The sequence below is a fragment of the Caretta caretta genome, chromosome 12, assembly GCF_965140235.1.
Source record: "Caretta caretta isolate rCarCar2 chromosome 12, rCarCar1.hap1, whole genome shotgun sequence".
Lineage (NCBI taxonomy): Eukaryota > Metazoa > Chordata > Testudines > Cheloniidae > Caretta > Caretta caretta.
In genome coordinates this window covers 39,246,606-39,261,678 of record NC_134217.1, presented here as the reverse complement: position 1 = coordinate 39,261,678, position 15,073 = coordinate 39,246,606, and the positions used below count along the sequence as shown (strand labels likewise).

At 63.0% G+C, this 15,073-nt stretch overlaps 1 protein-coding gene across 1 annotated transcript in view; it reads right to left on the bottom strand.

Moving 5' to 3' along the window:
• Positions 1-10,533: 10,533 nt before the first annotated feature.
• Positions 10,534-15,073, bottom strand: part of ZFPM1 (zinc finger protein, FOG family member 1) — a 115,845-nt gene continuing 111,305 nt past the window's right edge. The window contains 1 exon segment of the mRNA XM_048816792.2: positions 10,534-14,624. Within this exon segment, the coding sequence (XP_048672749.2) occupies positions 12,196-14,624 (2,429 nt within the window). The 3' untranslated portion in view covers positions 10,534-12,195.

Genomic DNA, 15,073 nt, shown 5'->3' with positions numbered 1-15,073 from the left:
GGCAGTCGGTGCCCTGTGCCAGGGTAGTTGTACAAAGAGGTGGTGGAGGTTGGTAATTTAGGCCCCGCTTCTTGTTCTGGGTGCTGTTACGGGTTCCTACTCGTGCTGCCTGTGCAGAGCTTCCATTCATGCTGTGGGGAGCCGGACTGGAGAAGGGGGACAAGCCTCCATTACTGGGCCTAGCTGTATGTGTACTTCCTTTGTCCTGGGGTCTCATCCCAGACTTAGCTTCAGCCTCCAGCACCCCACCGTGCAGAACCAACCAGCCAGCCTGCTGTGTCGCTCCATAAACAGAGAACAGCCCCAGAGCCCCACTCTGCCAGATTTGTAGCTTAAAGACAGCTTTAAGAAAGAACAAAGTCAAGTCCCCATGAGAGCGCACGGTGTGGCTCTCCGCTCTGTCACAGGCCGAGAACTCAGTGGCCACGACCTCTGCCCACAGGCCGCTCCAGAGGCTCACGTTTCCCGCTCTGGCCGGCCCAGATTCAATCCCCGCTGGTGGCTAAGAGGGCGGCCATCACATGGCAAGGAGCACGTGTTTTCCTGGGACACGCCTTGGATCTGCTGTTTCCTCCAGTGGCTCCCACGTCTGAGCTGCTCACGAAGGGACAGCCTGGAACCCCGGCAGGGGGTAGCCAGAGCCAGAGGCGGCCCAGGGGTTGCGGTGGGAGGTGCACCACGGCCTGTGCCGGCCGAGCACAAGCCGAGCCGTGTGAAGTCTCTGGCGTGCCAGGCTGTTCCCATGAGCTGCCGGTGCCCAGCTGGCAGAGAAGCTGCGGAGCTGACGGTGTTTTGTCAGCCTGCCAAAGTTCTCTCTTCTCCTTCAGCTGCTGCCAGCTGGTTGGTGGTTCATTGGTCGCGCGAGCGAGCGGATTTAGCACAAAACCGGCTCCCAGCCGATCTGCTGCCAGCACCACGGCTATTTTGAAACAGTAGGTTACGGATGAGTCTTGCGCACCTTCCCCCGCGTCTGATGGGGAGGCCGAGGCGGGCAGGACGCACGTACCCGTGCGAGAGCATTCCCGCCTCTCTTCTATTCCGGTGCTTATACTGTGCCCATCACCATGGTATCTGAGCACCTTCCAGGCACTGCAAACCCCTCGAGGTAACCTGTCTGCGGTTCAGGGCCTCCCTGAGGCGGTGGCTGCAGGTTAAGTGGAGGATTAGGCATTGCCATGAATGAACGGAGCGTCTGGAGTGACACGGGCTGGGATCAGCTGACCCGGGCGACCCGCTGCTTCTCCAGCTCAGGGCATGGGCAGCTCAACACCCAAGTGACTTGGGCACTGGATTCCCACTGAAAGTCAAAGCGCTGAACTCCCTTTTGAAAGGGTTCCCCCCAGTGCCCGGGTTCCAGCTCTTCGGTACCAGCAGGAGGGAGGGGTGGAGGAATCCACACTTTCCAAGCCCCACAGAGCTCTGCCATGGTTTCTTGTTGCGCCACCCCCCTGCCCTGTCCGCTCTGCCAGGGAAGCCAGCCTTGAGGCCCTGTGCTCTGCTTTCCACGCAACCGTCTCTGCACCTTTTCCCGCTTGAAGACTCATGAAAGTGAGGGACATGCAGCATTCTCGAGGGTCTGTGCCTGCTGTCCACCATGAGGCTCTGCCCAGCACCCCCCACTACTCCCATTCTGTGTCTCTCGCTGCTTGCCCCCCATCTCTGCCAATGCACCTCTGCACCATTGGCTGTCTGAGCCCTAGGCCAACCCATTCCCTGCTCCCTGACCCTGAGCCAAATCAAGGAGTCTGCACTCTTCCGTGCTCCCAGGGTTTGCTGGCTCTAACTGGGAGCACCCCAGCTCGTGGGAGCTGTGACTGCCAAGCAAAGAGGGGCTAGTCGGGAGGAAAGGGGATGCCAGGATCTCCCCGGGATTCCCAACTCATCGCAGCTGGGTTATGATAATCAAACAACAGCAATCAGCCGAAGGCCAGACCCGGCCGCGTTGGTGGGAGGGGACCCAGAGCAGGGCAAAGGGAAAGTCACTGTGCCCAGGACAGCAGTCCCCGTGTAGCGGAAGCGGGAGGCGGGGAGGAGGCAAGTGCAGGCTCAGAACACGATTAGCTCTTGGGGGAATTCACGGCCGATGTTTCCCTGCCGAGGCGCTGAGCTCCCGGAGGGAGGAACATGGGAGGAATGAGAATGAAGCTCAGCAGTGGCCAGGAAGCAGGCGGGGAGCACCGAGGGCAGTGGTGGGGCTGAAAGCGGCTGGATTTATTTGGCGAATTGATTTAAGGGAGCCCAAGTAACCGTGTCAGCCAGCGACTGTGTCAGCCCCACCTTGGCTCGCCTGCCTCTGCTCCACCAGAGCTTTCCTCCTCCTCCAGGCAGCCTTCTTCCCCCGGCCAGCCCTCCTGAGCGCCCACCTTTCCCGTCACGGCGCGGCTTCTCCACCTGGCTGGGCTCCACCCCAGCCCTCGCTCCCTCTTGGCGCGGCCCCCCCTGGGCCTCCCCCAGTCCCGCTCCGCCTTCACAATGACGTCCTGCACCGCCTTCTCCACCTGGCTGCACAGCGCCTCGGCCAGCTCGACCCGATCGGCTGCTGCCACCGCCTGTACAGCCTTTGCTAGGATACGCCGCAGAGCCACTTCCACCTGGCCATGCACAGCCCTTGCCAGCTGGCTTAGTACGGGGAGCCTCTGGGCCTGCTTCGCCCTCTCCAGACCCTGCAGGGCCAGCACCAGGATACGGTGAACAGCCGCAGCCACTTGCTCATACACCTGCTTCAGGAAGGGCCCGGACACCACCTGGGCTTGGGCCGGCTTGCGGGCATCCTTCGGCTGGTCCTCTCCCTGGACCTGCAAAGCCTTCAGCTGGGCTTCTGCGGCGCTGGCTTGGATCTGTGCAGACCGGGCCTGGAGCCAGGCCACGTGCATGAGGATCTGCGGAAGATGGAAGAGGGTCTGCGTGGTGTTGGCTGGGACCTGCAGAAACCTGGCGGGGGCCCACGCCGTGGCCTTCACCTGGGTGTCAGTCACCACCTCTTCCCACGCTGCCTGCACCTCGTCCCAGCCAGCCCTCACCTCGTCCCAAGCAGCCTTCAGCTCGGATTGTCGCTGCACCTCGGCCTGAATATGATCCAGGCGATCTCCGATGCTCTGGTCCCCAGGGGCTCTGATCTGGCCTAAGGGAACCTTTCTCCACCCCTAGCAGAGAGAATAGAATGAAAATGGAGGGGGTGAGGCTCCTTAACTCCTTAACTTCCTTCCTCTGGCTTAGCAGCGTCTGTTCGAGTCTGGGGGCAACCCCCACCCCCGCCTCTCCGGGAGAAGGAGGAGAATGAACCAGGCGGGGTTTTATTGCCCGTGCCTGGGAATTACACAGAGGGGGTTGGTCTGCATCGGGAGGGTCACTGTGTTACGCACAATCGGAGGGGTGCAGTTAGCCGACAGCGCAGACAAGAGCCACTGTGGGGTCGGCTCTGCTGGCAGGAAGGTGGACATGCCGACAATCCTGAGCGCTAGTCCTTGGCCACGCTGAGAGGTGAGCCACTGCCAGCAAACTCGGCCCAATGCTCCCTTGGAATGCAATTGAGACTTGCATGGCAGTAAACCCGTAAGGTGGGGGGGTCTGTCCATCCCGCGTCTGAGAGCCAGGCAGCGAGGAGACTCCAGGGCTCTTCAGAAATTCCAGTCTCAGTGCATCTGGTTCTAAAAAGCAACTAAACTGGCATTAAAAACAGACAGCCTCGGCTCAGCCCCAGCCCCCGCCCCCGGCGGTAGCCATGGTGGCGGAAGGTGCCCCAGAGTGGGGCAAGGGGAAAGCTGCTGCACCCAGGACAACAGTCCCCCTACAGCAAAGTGAGAGCCAGGAGATGCTGCAGAGCAGGGGAGGCATCGAGAGCTGGGTTTTTACAAAAAGTGGCTTGTGAAGCTTGAAATAAGAGTTGCTTCTTGAGCTCAGCGAGTGAGGTGCTGAGCACAGAAGAAAGGAGGAGAGAGAGTCAATTAACAAGCGCTAGACTCGAAAGAAAATGGAAGGGAGCCAGCCTGGACAGTCGGTGGCGATGCCTATCTGAACAGCTTGTTTATTTGTAAGGAGTCCAAGCGGCAGGTCATATTATCTCCCGGTCCCTGGTAGCCCTTCCTGTGCACCTGGCTGCTCCTTCTCTAATAGTGTCTAGCGTTACAATGCTCCCACTGCCCCTTCTTTTCCTTCCTGGGCAACTAGCTGGTCTTCCAGCCCAGCTTCCTGGTCTTCCAGCCAATCTTCTTGGTCCTCGGGGCCCAGGGAGGCTTTGCCTCCCCACAGCCATGCCCCAAACCTCCAGCTGCTCCTGTGGGGCCTGCAGCTGGTCCCACAGGCGTGGCCTGGTCCTGCTGTGGCTCTCCTGCGCCATCGTGTAGCGGCCTCACCCCCTTGCCCTGGAGCTTGTCTGTGGATTTGGCCACTTGGCTGGGCCCAAAGCCACCCCGGTTTTGCTTCTCCCTCGCCACATCCCGCGTGGCCTTCATCCCCAGGTCCTGTGAGGGACTCACCTCATTCAGGACAGCCACCAGCTCGGCCTGCGCGGCTGCCAGCTCAACTTGAGCCTGCTCGTGGCTGGCTTTCAGCCTGGCCCTGGCCACGTGGATCTGGCCCTGAACGCAGCCCAGCCTCGCCGTGATGCTCTGCTCCATGGGGGCGCTGTTTCACCCCTAGGAAACAGAACAGAGACTGAGCGGGATCATCCACTCTGCCCTACGGGTACACGGCCCATCTCCCCTTGCCTGCTCCTGAACGCCGAGGGATTGGTCAAACCCACCAGCTCTCTAAGGGCCTAAGAGCCCTAGGGTGAATGTTCATGGGCTGATGAGATGGAGCTGCCTTCAGCCCTAACTGAAAACCGTTCCTTGGCTGTTGGGTTGGACTCCAGCCAGGCAGGTCCCCGCTGGCAGTGGGAGATTCCCTGCCACGGACAGGGTGGGGACAGGGGAACCCAGTGCCGGCGGCAGGGTGTTCCAAGTCTCTACGCACCCTCATGGACAGAGATTAGCACCCGGTGGGAGTGCGCACAGGGACCTAGCCCCGTGGGAAGCGCCTGGGTTGGGCTGCTCCCATCTCTGCGACGGGAGGCCTGGGCAGTGGAGCGGGGGCGGTTCTGCTGCAGAGTGAGGGTTTGGGGAGGGTGGTGTGGCCAGCCTGCAAGAAGCTGGCGGGCTGGGGTCAGAGAACCTGCCGTACACAAGCCTTCCTCCTCCACAGAGGGATCCCAGTCGGCCCCGAGGACACCCCCGTTGCTTTGCAGCCATTCCTGGCTCCGGGTGCAGGTGCTGGCAGTGTGGTTGCCCCTCGGTGACCGGAAGATGCGTTTTAGGTGGGTTCTGGGGCAGACGCTCCCGGGGCAGGAAGATTGGTGCCTGGCTGCATTTCGCCAGCCTCTGCCCTTCGAGCCAGCGGGGCTTTGTGCTCCTTCCTCGCCATCTCCCGGGGGCAATGGGGTCGGGACTGAACAGCCCCAAACCAGCCACTCCCAGCTCTAGCCAGGCGCGACCAGCCAGAGCCACGTCTCCCTTGGGGGCTCCTTCTCCCCTCTGCTTCGCTCCCCTCCCGCTTCCAGGCTGGAGGGGAGTTTGTGGCTTGGGATGTGGGAGCAGCTGGGTCTTACCAGCACATGCCCCCCCCCCCGCCGGGGGGGCAGTGACAGCAGCTAGTGGTGGGGAATCCAGTCCCTATAACATCCGCCCTTCCCCAGTCTTTGGGAGCGGCTTCCTTCCCCTCCCAGTCCAGCCAGTGTCTCCCAATGGCCCGCTCTTCTAGAACCAGATCCCTGTGACATCAGCACCAGGCTGCCTAGGGGCCTTGTCACCTGGGCCAGCAGGGGCCAAGGGTCCCGCCGGAACAGCGATGGGCAGTAACTGCCGGGCTGCCTCCGCCCAGTGCTCTCCTAGTGGTTAGCGTGGGGGACTGGCTCAGGAAGCCTGGGGTCTACTCCAGCTCCATCAATGACCTGCATGGGCATATTCCCCCCCCCCCGCCTCTGGCCTCAGCTCATCCCCCTGCTAACTGGAGCCAGCAAGGCACCGCAACGGGATGTGGGGGGCAGCCCGTGTGTTTGGCGTCGGGAAAGTGGTGCTATTCAGGCCTTGCCAGGCCTTGCGTTAGGCGGCAGTGGATGCAATGACCCCCGCGCTTCTCCGCGGGCCACGGGCACAGACCACGGGTGCCACCTAGGCCGCTGAGCGCTCAGAGTGCACGCAGGTCGATTCGGCGCCTCCGATTCACTGCTGCCACGGCTCCATAATCCAGTACGTCAGGGCCCTTCCGCCATTCGGCAAACTCCCCTTTCGCTGTCCGGGGCCGATCAGCAGCTTGCTCCAGCCCTCTCCCTCCATCCCAGCGTCTCTCCTCTGAACCTCGCCCTCGTCCCTTCCCGGTCCCCACGCCCTTCACTTTCCTCGCCATTTCGCCAGCCTCTCCCACCGAAACCCACCCCCCAAAGCTCATGGGGGGACCACGCGCTTGGCTGCCATCCCATGGTTCACGCTGCTGGTGTGCACGCCCCCTTTCCCCACCCTGGGGGCTGGGATCGGCCGCTCTCGAAGGCAGGGGCTGTCTAATGCATGGCACAAACACAGTGTCTCACACAGCAGGGGTGTGTGTGTGTGTGTGTGTGTGTGTCCGTAGGCACCATTGTAATAAAGAGGTGTAATATTTTCTTAAATCCATGCAACAAGATGGCCGGTGCGCTCACCAGCTCTTGGCCACTTACCTTGGCTGCCAAGCTGGCCCCGTCCCTGTTCCACCCTCGGCTGCTCTGCCTGCGAGCAGATGCGTGGTGCTGTCCGGTCGAGTCGCAGCCTGGACCTGGACCTGGACTTGGACCTGGGCTGCTGGCCCACCCAGCCACGGACAGGACACGCACGGGTGGTGTCCGGCCATGGCCTTGCTACTTAATATTGCCATTAAATCAAATTACTTGTCCCCCACCCCACCCCCGGCAAAGACCCAAGCGCCCCCCCCATGGACGTTATCACAGCATAAGAGAGAGGGTTTTAGCACCACGCCCTTCCCTCGGCTGTTGTACCCACACCACGGAGTGGAACAATATGGTGGCAGGTTTTGCTTTTGGCCCTGTGGTGGGGAACGACCTGGTCTGGCTTTGGGCCCATCTGCTGCCTCAGTTTCCCCCCAGTCAATTCACTGGCTCCCCTCCCACCACGGCCCTCCAGCTCTCAGCATCGTTAGGGCAAGGAGCCCTTTGGCAAAGGCCTTGGCGTTGGTAGAGTCCGAAAGGCCAGTCTTCTCCTCCCTGGGTCTCACCGGGCACAGCCCTCCCCGCAATGGTTGTCCTCATTTCATGGCCTCTTCACCCCTTCTCCTGGGTTTGGCTTCCAGCGCTTCTGGGCCCCAACCAGGCCCTTCCCTGGAGACAGGGTGACTGCGCCACCTCACAAGGGTGCAGCCGTGAGGGGAACCTGCACCCATCATCTCCTACCTGCGTCCAGCCCTGGGACCAGCTGGCCTGTGACTCAACCGGCCCTGACTTCCCTTCCTAGGGGCTCATCCTATGGCCTGGCCAGGCCATGCCGCTGGCTGTTTCCTGGCTGGTCCCCTACTTTTTAACAGACCCCCCCGCCATGCCCACATCTAGTCTCCCTCCCCCTGGCTGCCCCCATCTCCACCAACAGGCCTGGATCCTGATCTCCTGTGCCCTCAGCCATGACCCTGGTACTCATTCCCTCCACCTGGGGCTGGGGCTAAAACCCCAGTGAGAGCCCCTAACCAGCAGCACCTCTTGGGAGCAGGTACCGCTTCGCGGGCAGCACCTCCTGGGGCAGGCGGTGGTGGGTAAAAGCAAGTCCACACAGAGGTGGGCTGCCCCAGAGCAGGGAAGGACAAACACGAGAATTGCAACCAGTGCTGATCATGCAGTGGACCTTTGCACCTCCCTCTGGGGCTGAGCCCCTCTTATCTCCCCTGCCTCTTCCCCGCTCCTTGATTAGTGCTCCATTACCATCCAAATGCAAACCCCTCTCTGGCGGCCGTGCGGGCGGATGGGCACAAACCCAGAACACCTGCACAAGTTGCCCTGCAGGGGCTCAGAATTCCTCTCTCTCCCCCCTGCCTTTGCCACTCAGCCCTCCCTCCGCCTGTGTGTGTGAAGGGGAAGTGTATTGTGGTGCCCTGCTCTTTACCACAAAAGCCTATTCACGGGGGGAGCGAGTGCTGGCTAATCAGCCCTGGGGTGATTCCCCGTGTGGAACAGCTGCTCTCCAGAGGCCTGTTGCAATGGCCCTTGTGAGCAGGCCCATGCAGTGGGCTGAGGACTCGGCTGGATCCTTTGGGTTAGATGGTCAAGAGCACACAGCTCCCAGTGCAGCACCTGCCAGCTGGAAAACCAGCTCTTCCTGCTCTCCGAGATCCCAGCCCACGGCTCCCTCTAGCAGTCCCAGGTCTGCAGCACCCTGGGTCTAATCCAGTGGTTTTCCAACTTTTTGTATTGGTGACCCCTTTCACACAGCAAGGCCCTGAGCGCGACCTCCCATGTAACAGCTCACGACCCCTGAGGGGGGCAATCCCCTGTTTGAGAACCCCGCTAATCCGTCAGGACCGCTGCTGGGCAAGCGTCACCTCTTTGCAGCCCTGCCAGAGGGCTGCACTCATACAGTGGCCCCAGCAAGATTCAAACCTGCGACCCCTGAATTCTGAGACCACTGCTCTAACCCCTGAGCTATGGCGCCAGGCCCCCCTCAGCCCAGGGAGGAGGTTGGTTACGGCTGAGGCACCGATCTAGTCCTCCCTGCTTTGGCGCTGAGCTGCACTCTGAGCAGGTGTGCTAGGTTTGCACGACCCCAGTCTCCAGCCATTGTCTCTGTTCAGCTCCCTGGCACCAGCCGATTCTCTGTCCCTCCCCAGCAGCCGCGTCCCCGCAGCCTCACCAGCTAGAAGAGCCACCTGTTTCTCTCTCAGCCACCTCTCCTCCAGCCATCTGAGCTGCGCCCTGAGCAGCATTTGCCCTCTCCTGTCGCTCGCCCTTCGTGGGAGGCTGTGCCCAAAAGACTCCCTTTGGTCAGCGAGCAAGGCGGGAGCACGTATGTGCAGGTCACCCCTGCCCCATTCCTTGCAGGGCCTTGCATCTGCCCTGGCACCCGGGCTTGCAGCACAGACTCCAAGACAGCCCAGGGCCGAGCCCGCCTCCTGGCAGGGGACAGCATCTCAAGAGGCAATGGGCTGCGGGGGTGGCCAGCCGTCCCTTCCCCTGGCTGCTGCAGCAGAGCGCCAAGGTCTAGCTAAGGCCACTTATGCTGCCCTACCTATGCACGCGAGCCATAGTGGGCCTGAGCCCCACCTGAGGCACCATCCTGCAGGGCCTGCGCCCGCTGGATGGGGGGATAAGGAAACGCGCCCCAGCTACGACCATGCCAGCATGCCCCCAGCCCTCCTGCTGGCATGACTTAACCGCCACCCTGTGGCCAGAAGTGTGAACTGCTACTGGGCACAATGGCTTGAGCGGGCACATCCCTGGCCATGGTCATAGCAGAGCGAGCTTGTGGAAGGGACGTTCCAGCAAGGGCAGCTTCTGGCCCAGCCCTGGCAGGCTGTGCAGGGGCGTGAGCTGGTTTGGAAGGGGCGGCGTCCAGCCCAGCAATCCCTCACCCCACAAAACAGGCCCTGAAGGCGGACAGTGCTGCACAAACAAATCAGGCTGTAGCTGCAAAAATGAAACAAGCGCATTCTCGCTGGCAATGCAGCTAACCCCTAGAGTCAGCTGGAGGAGGAAGGGAGATCCCATCTGGACTCAGAGGAGGATGCTTTGCCTGCCCGGCTTTGGGGTTCTGCTGGCACATTTTGAGGATTCTAAGGTCCTCCCCATTTAGCATCTGGGCCAGCCACCCTACCCTAGTCAGTTTCATCCTGCCTGTTTCACATCAGTATCGCTGTCTGGTTCCCCCAACCCCGCCTCATCCAGTGCCTTGGCGTTCCAGCACTGGAGGGGAGTGCGTACAATTGCCCCTGCCAGCAGCTCTACCCGTTACTGCTAAGCCGGCAGAAGGATCCCAGCAACGGTGATCAAATGCCTTTCAAAGGGATCTAAACCATCGGGCCTCCTCCTTTAACTGCTGGAAGGCTGGGGATGTAGGTGCTTTCTGCCCTCCCATCCCTGCTGATGTTGCAGCCCCTTCCCTCCCCAGTGGCAGCCACTCACGGGGGCTCTGAAGCTCCCTCTCCTCCATCCTGGTTCGAGTGCTGTGGGGTAACCAGCACCGCTCACATGGTGAAGAGTTAGTGTCATGTGATCAATGCTCCCCACCTATATATGTGCAAAGAGCAGGCATGTTAGACAGCCCCCGTCTGGGTTTGAGGGCAGCCTTGCTCCAGGTATGGACACCACCCGGGGCACTTCTACAGGCAGGTGTGACAGCTGCCTGCTTGGCCAACACACTGGGGACCGAACCAGGGGCTACTCCAGCTAAAAACACAAGAGCCAAGCCCTGCTTTGACCTCTGTCGCTCTGGCTCAGACACCAAACGATTCGGGCAACGCACATGGCCCAGGAGGTGATCCATGAGCACGCTGTCCGAGCCCCTCTGGACACACACAGGTGGACACGGGTTCATTAGACATATTTATTTATGTACACGCTTATACACACAAGTTCCCATGTGTAGGCTTCATTCTCAACTTCAGTGCTGTCTTGTTTCTTGTTCCAGTCCCCGTTGGTTTGACATACGCCCCCCGGGGCCCAGGCTCGATGGGGGATGAGAGAGGGGCGCACACATGATGCAGGGAGCTCTGGAGAAAAGACCCAGAGGGTGGATCCAAAGAGGAATTGTGCCTGGCCGGAGGGGTCTGTGAGCCACCATCCTTGGATGGCCTTGTCCGGGCTCCCGGAAAGGAGAATCCAGGCACCACTGCTTGGGCCGTGCTGTGCAGGTGGCATTGGCCAGGGCAGCCCCTTACAGAAGGGAGGGAATTTGCAGGCAGGTGGGGAGGGGGATATTTGCCCAGACTCCTGTTCTCTCCTGCTAGCTCTGAGAGATCGGCCTAGCGCTCTCACCAGCCTGCCCTCACCCCAGCAGGCGCTAAGAGCCATCAATACCTCCAGCCCCATCCTAGGCCTCAGTTCTGCCCGGGCAAAACTTCCACCAACTCCACTGGGGCCCCAAGGGCAGCTGGGAGCCGGATTCCACCACCAACGGGGACGTGCCCTAGGACTGCCCCCATGCCCAGGGGCACAGCCCGGGGACCGAGGCTGCACACAGAGTGGGTGAGCAACTGGGCACCGGTAGAGGCATTCAGCTGGATGTGGAAGAAGTTGGCACCTGGGGATGCCCAGTGCTGTTCTAAAGGTGCCAGGCAGCCTCCCTGAGCTGCCCATGCCGGCGCAAGGCTCTCAGCCAGCGGCCAAGGGATTGGCAAAGGGGAGAATGAGGCTGGTGCTCCCCCTAAGGATTTCTGGGCCCGAGGGACACAAGCTGGCATAGGGTTTTCTGCTCAAACCCCCTTGCCCTGTGCTGCCAACACTCCCTGCTATTCCAACAGGCTATTTACGAGCCGGACTGGCCAGGAGGTCTCAGCACAGGGCTGGGAGTCAGGGGAGCTGGGCTGCCTCCCGGCTGTGCCACAGGCTCCCTGCGTGACCTCGGGAGAGGGTCTGTGCCTCAGTTTTCCCATCTCCAAACCAAAGTGCCAAACCGCCCGTTGGATGCTGATTGTGAGAGGCTGGAGCAAAGCCTGGCACCGGGGGGTGGGGGGGGGGAGAGGAGAGAATTGAATTTCTGCAAATTTGCCCCCAAACCTAGAAAATCGCGTCGACCAGGGCTGGGGAGCAGGGAGGCAGCCCATGCTGCAGAACCAGCACCGAGCCAGAACGAGACCCCTGCTGTGGGCGGGTGTGTGTGGGAGAAGGTGGGCGAGGGGGGGCTGCCTTTAGACATATACAACCCAGAGCACAAAAATACGGTAGCAGGGAACACTCCCTCCCTCCAGCTTCTGTAACATACGGGGGGCAGTGGGTAGCCATGGGCAAGGGTCCAGCGCAGGCCGGGTGTGTCCCTCTCTCAGCCTCAGGGGATACTTTCAGAAGAGCCGTTTGACTTGTACCCATTGTGCAATCACCCCCCTCCCCATTCCAGCCTCCTGCAGGGCCCTGGCTTGGGGCGAGTCCTGCTTTCCAACCCATCGCTGGGCCGCAGCCAGCGGCCGCGGGGCGTGAGCGGCGGGTGACGGCCGCGGGGCGTCCTGCCAGGCTGCCGAGCTGGGCTGGGGCAGGGCTCACTTGACGTGCTCGGCAGCGTGGGAGGAGCAGTAATACTTCTTGTGGGCGATGAAGGTGGACAGGCTGCTGAACTTGATGTTGCAAAGGCGACAGTATCTGTGGTTGCCGTTGGGGCTGGGGCTGGGCAGGGCCTTGCTGGGCGCGGTCTGCACGCTCTTGTCCGTGGAGCCGGGCGGGGCGGCGGGCGTGGGCCCAGGCTCTCTCGGAGCCGCGGGCGCCGGTGACATGGTCAAAGGGGCGGCGGGCGAGAGGGGCAGGCTGGGCCGGGGGGAGCCTGCGGGCCGGGGGCTGCCGTTGGAGGCTGAGGAAGCGGTGGGCTCCTTGCCGTTTAAGCTGTCCTTGCGGAGCCTGGCGAGGGGCTGGGGCGGGGAGGCCGTGGGCAGAGGCGGCAGGCTGCTCTCTGGAGCGCAGCCGGCCTGTGTCCTGGCGGCAGCTTGGGCCACGGCCTCTGGCAGTCCGGGGCCTGCCCCTGGCTTGGCTCCAAAGAGCCCGTGGGCGTTACGGAAGTGCTCGATCAGGTCTCCCTTGACGGCCCCATTGAGTGGGCAGTAGGGGCAGACGGCCAACGGGACCTTGGCCCCCGAGAGGTGGAGGGCTTTGGCGGTGCCGTAGCGCTGCACGGAGTCCACGCCGGAGGCACAGGGGTACGTGGCCGGCAGGGCCAGCGGTTTGGCCACCAGGACCCCGGGGCTCACCGACGACACCGCCTTCTCCACCTTGACCCGCACCCCATCGGGCTCCTCGCCCGGCATGTCCGGATTCTCAGGGGCACCACTGCCCCGGCCTTTCAAGGGGGGTGGCACGGCCCCCTTGATCTTGTGCAGCTGCTCCAGGGTGCCGGCCTGGAGGGGCATGGCGGGGCAGTAGTATTTCTTGTGGGCCAGGTAGCTGTCCAGGCTGTTGAAGCTGATGCGGCAGGCTGTGCACTCGTGGTAGTCCGCCAGGGGCAGTAGCGAGGCGGGCAGCACCTCGCCGTGCAGCCGTGGCTTCTTGCTCAAGTCAATGGGGCCGTCGGCATCGGGGCTGGAGCTGGGGGAGGGGGCAGCGCCCTGGACCTTAGCCACAGAGATGAGAGCTGACAGCATGGGCGGGACCTCGGGCCGGGTGCCCCCCGCCAGCGGGTCCGTGGCGCCGGCCAGCTGCTCAGCCAGGGGGTGGGCCGGTCCCAGGGCAGGGCTGGCAGCGCCGTGGATTTCGTAGAGCTTGCGGCGCTTGCGGGTGCGGACGGGCTGGTGCAGGAAGGGCACCTTGGGGGCGCTGGGCCGGCGCAGGGGTGGGTCGTGGCGCGAGGCGCAGTAGAAGCGTTTGTGCACCATGTAGGTCTCGTGACGGCTGAAGCGGATGTTGCACGCCTCGCACACCGTCTTGCTGGGGTCGTCGTCCGCGTCGTCCACCGAGCTGCTGGGGCTCTGGCTGTCCTCGCTGGCCCGGCCTGCCCCATCCGCGTCGGGGGAGCCCTCCTCCACCTTGATCTCCGGCTTGGCCTCCGCGGCAGGGGCAGGCGGGCTGGCGTCCCTCTCGGCTTCCCCTTCCTGCGGGGCCGGCCCCGGGCCTTCGACGGCAGCGGGGGGCTGGGCTGAGAGCAGAGCCCCGGGCGTGGCCGGGCCCTTGGGCGTGGCAGGCGTGGCTTTGGCCTTGCGGGCGCCGGGCGGGCTGTCCTCGGCCACACGGCGGCTGGAACAGTAGAGCCGCTTATGCACGTAGTAGTTGTTGATGTTGTTGAAGGTGATCTCGCACTCGAAGCAAGTGGCGCCCTTGGGCAGCGGGGTGCTGGGGTACAGGGCCGGGGGCGCCGTGCCGTGGCCCTGCTTGAGCCGGCTGTGCACCAGTTCCGACATCTTGGCCAGGATCTCGGAGGCCTGGGGCACGACTGCGGCCTCGTGGCCAAACATGTACTGGGGCAGGAAGACGTTGCCGCCGGCTGTGCCCACCCCTGGCTCGCTGGGCACCGGGCTAGACCCTGGCGTGGGGCTGGCGATCTCCGACTTCACCTTCACCGAGGGCAGGCTGTGCGGGGACGAGGCCCTAGAGGAGGCTTCTGGCTCCGACCTGGGACTGGCAGCCGGCTCTGCCAGGGGGTTGCCTTTGGCCGCCTCCACCTCCCCTCCGGGGCTGTCCGTGGGCTCCTCCTTGATCCTGAGGGGTGGTGCCACCTCGCCCGAGGAAGACAAGGCTGAGGGGCAGCCTTCTGTGTGCGGGGGCCTGGCCTCGCCGTTCTCCAGCTCGTCCGCCGGGCACGGCTTTGCCGCCGGGGCGTTGGCAGGGGACTCCGGCTGTGCCAGGGCCGGTGTGGGCTCTGCCCCTCCCAGGACAGCGGGCAGGGGGCCATGCAGGACCATGTGCTGCCGGAGGCTGGCCAGGCTGTCGGCCACGGAGCCGCAGAGGCTGCACTTCAGGATGGGGGTCCCGCTCGGCTGGCTTGGACCTGTCGGCGGGGAGGGAATGGGGGGGGATCAGTGTGGTCACAGGGCCTGGCCAGGCAGAACAGGCCCCATGCCCTGCCCAAGCCCCCTCAGAGGGCAGGAACCACAGGCCCAGCCCACACAGCAGCATTTCTTAGGGCCAGGAGAGTCTCCTCCCTCACCCCTTTCCCTCCCACCCTGCCGGATCCCACCTGGAGCGAGTGCCCGGCGCTCAGTGACCCAGCCCTACCTGCTGGGGGCCTGGAGTGGACAGCTCTGCCTGGCAAGGGGCACAAGCAGGGGGCTTGTGGGACGCGCCTGTCTGGATGGCAAACGTCTGCCCTGCCCCAGGGCCAACTCTGCTTCAGGGCGCCAGAGTTCCCATGGACCTGGGGGGGTGGGGCAGGGGCAAATGACCCCCTGTGCCAGCAGTAGGTGACTCGAGCCCTGTGAGTCTGTGTCAGCCCTGCGG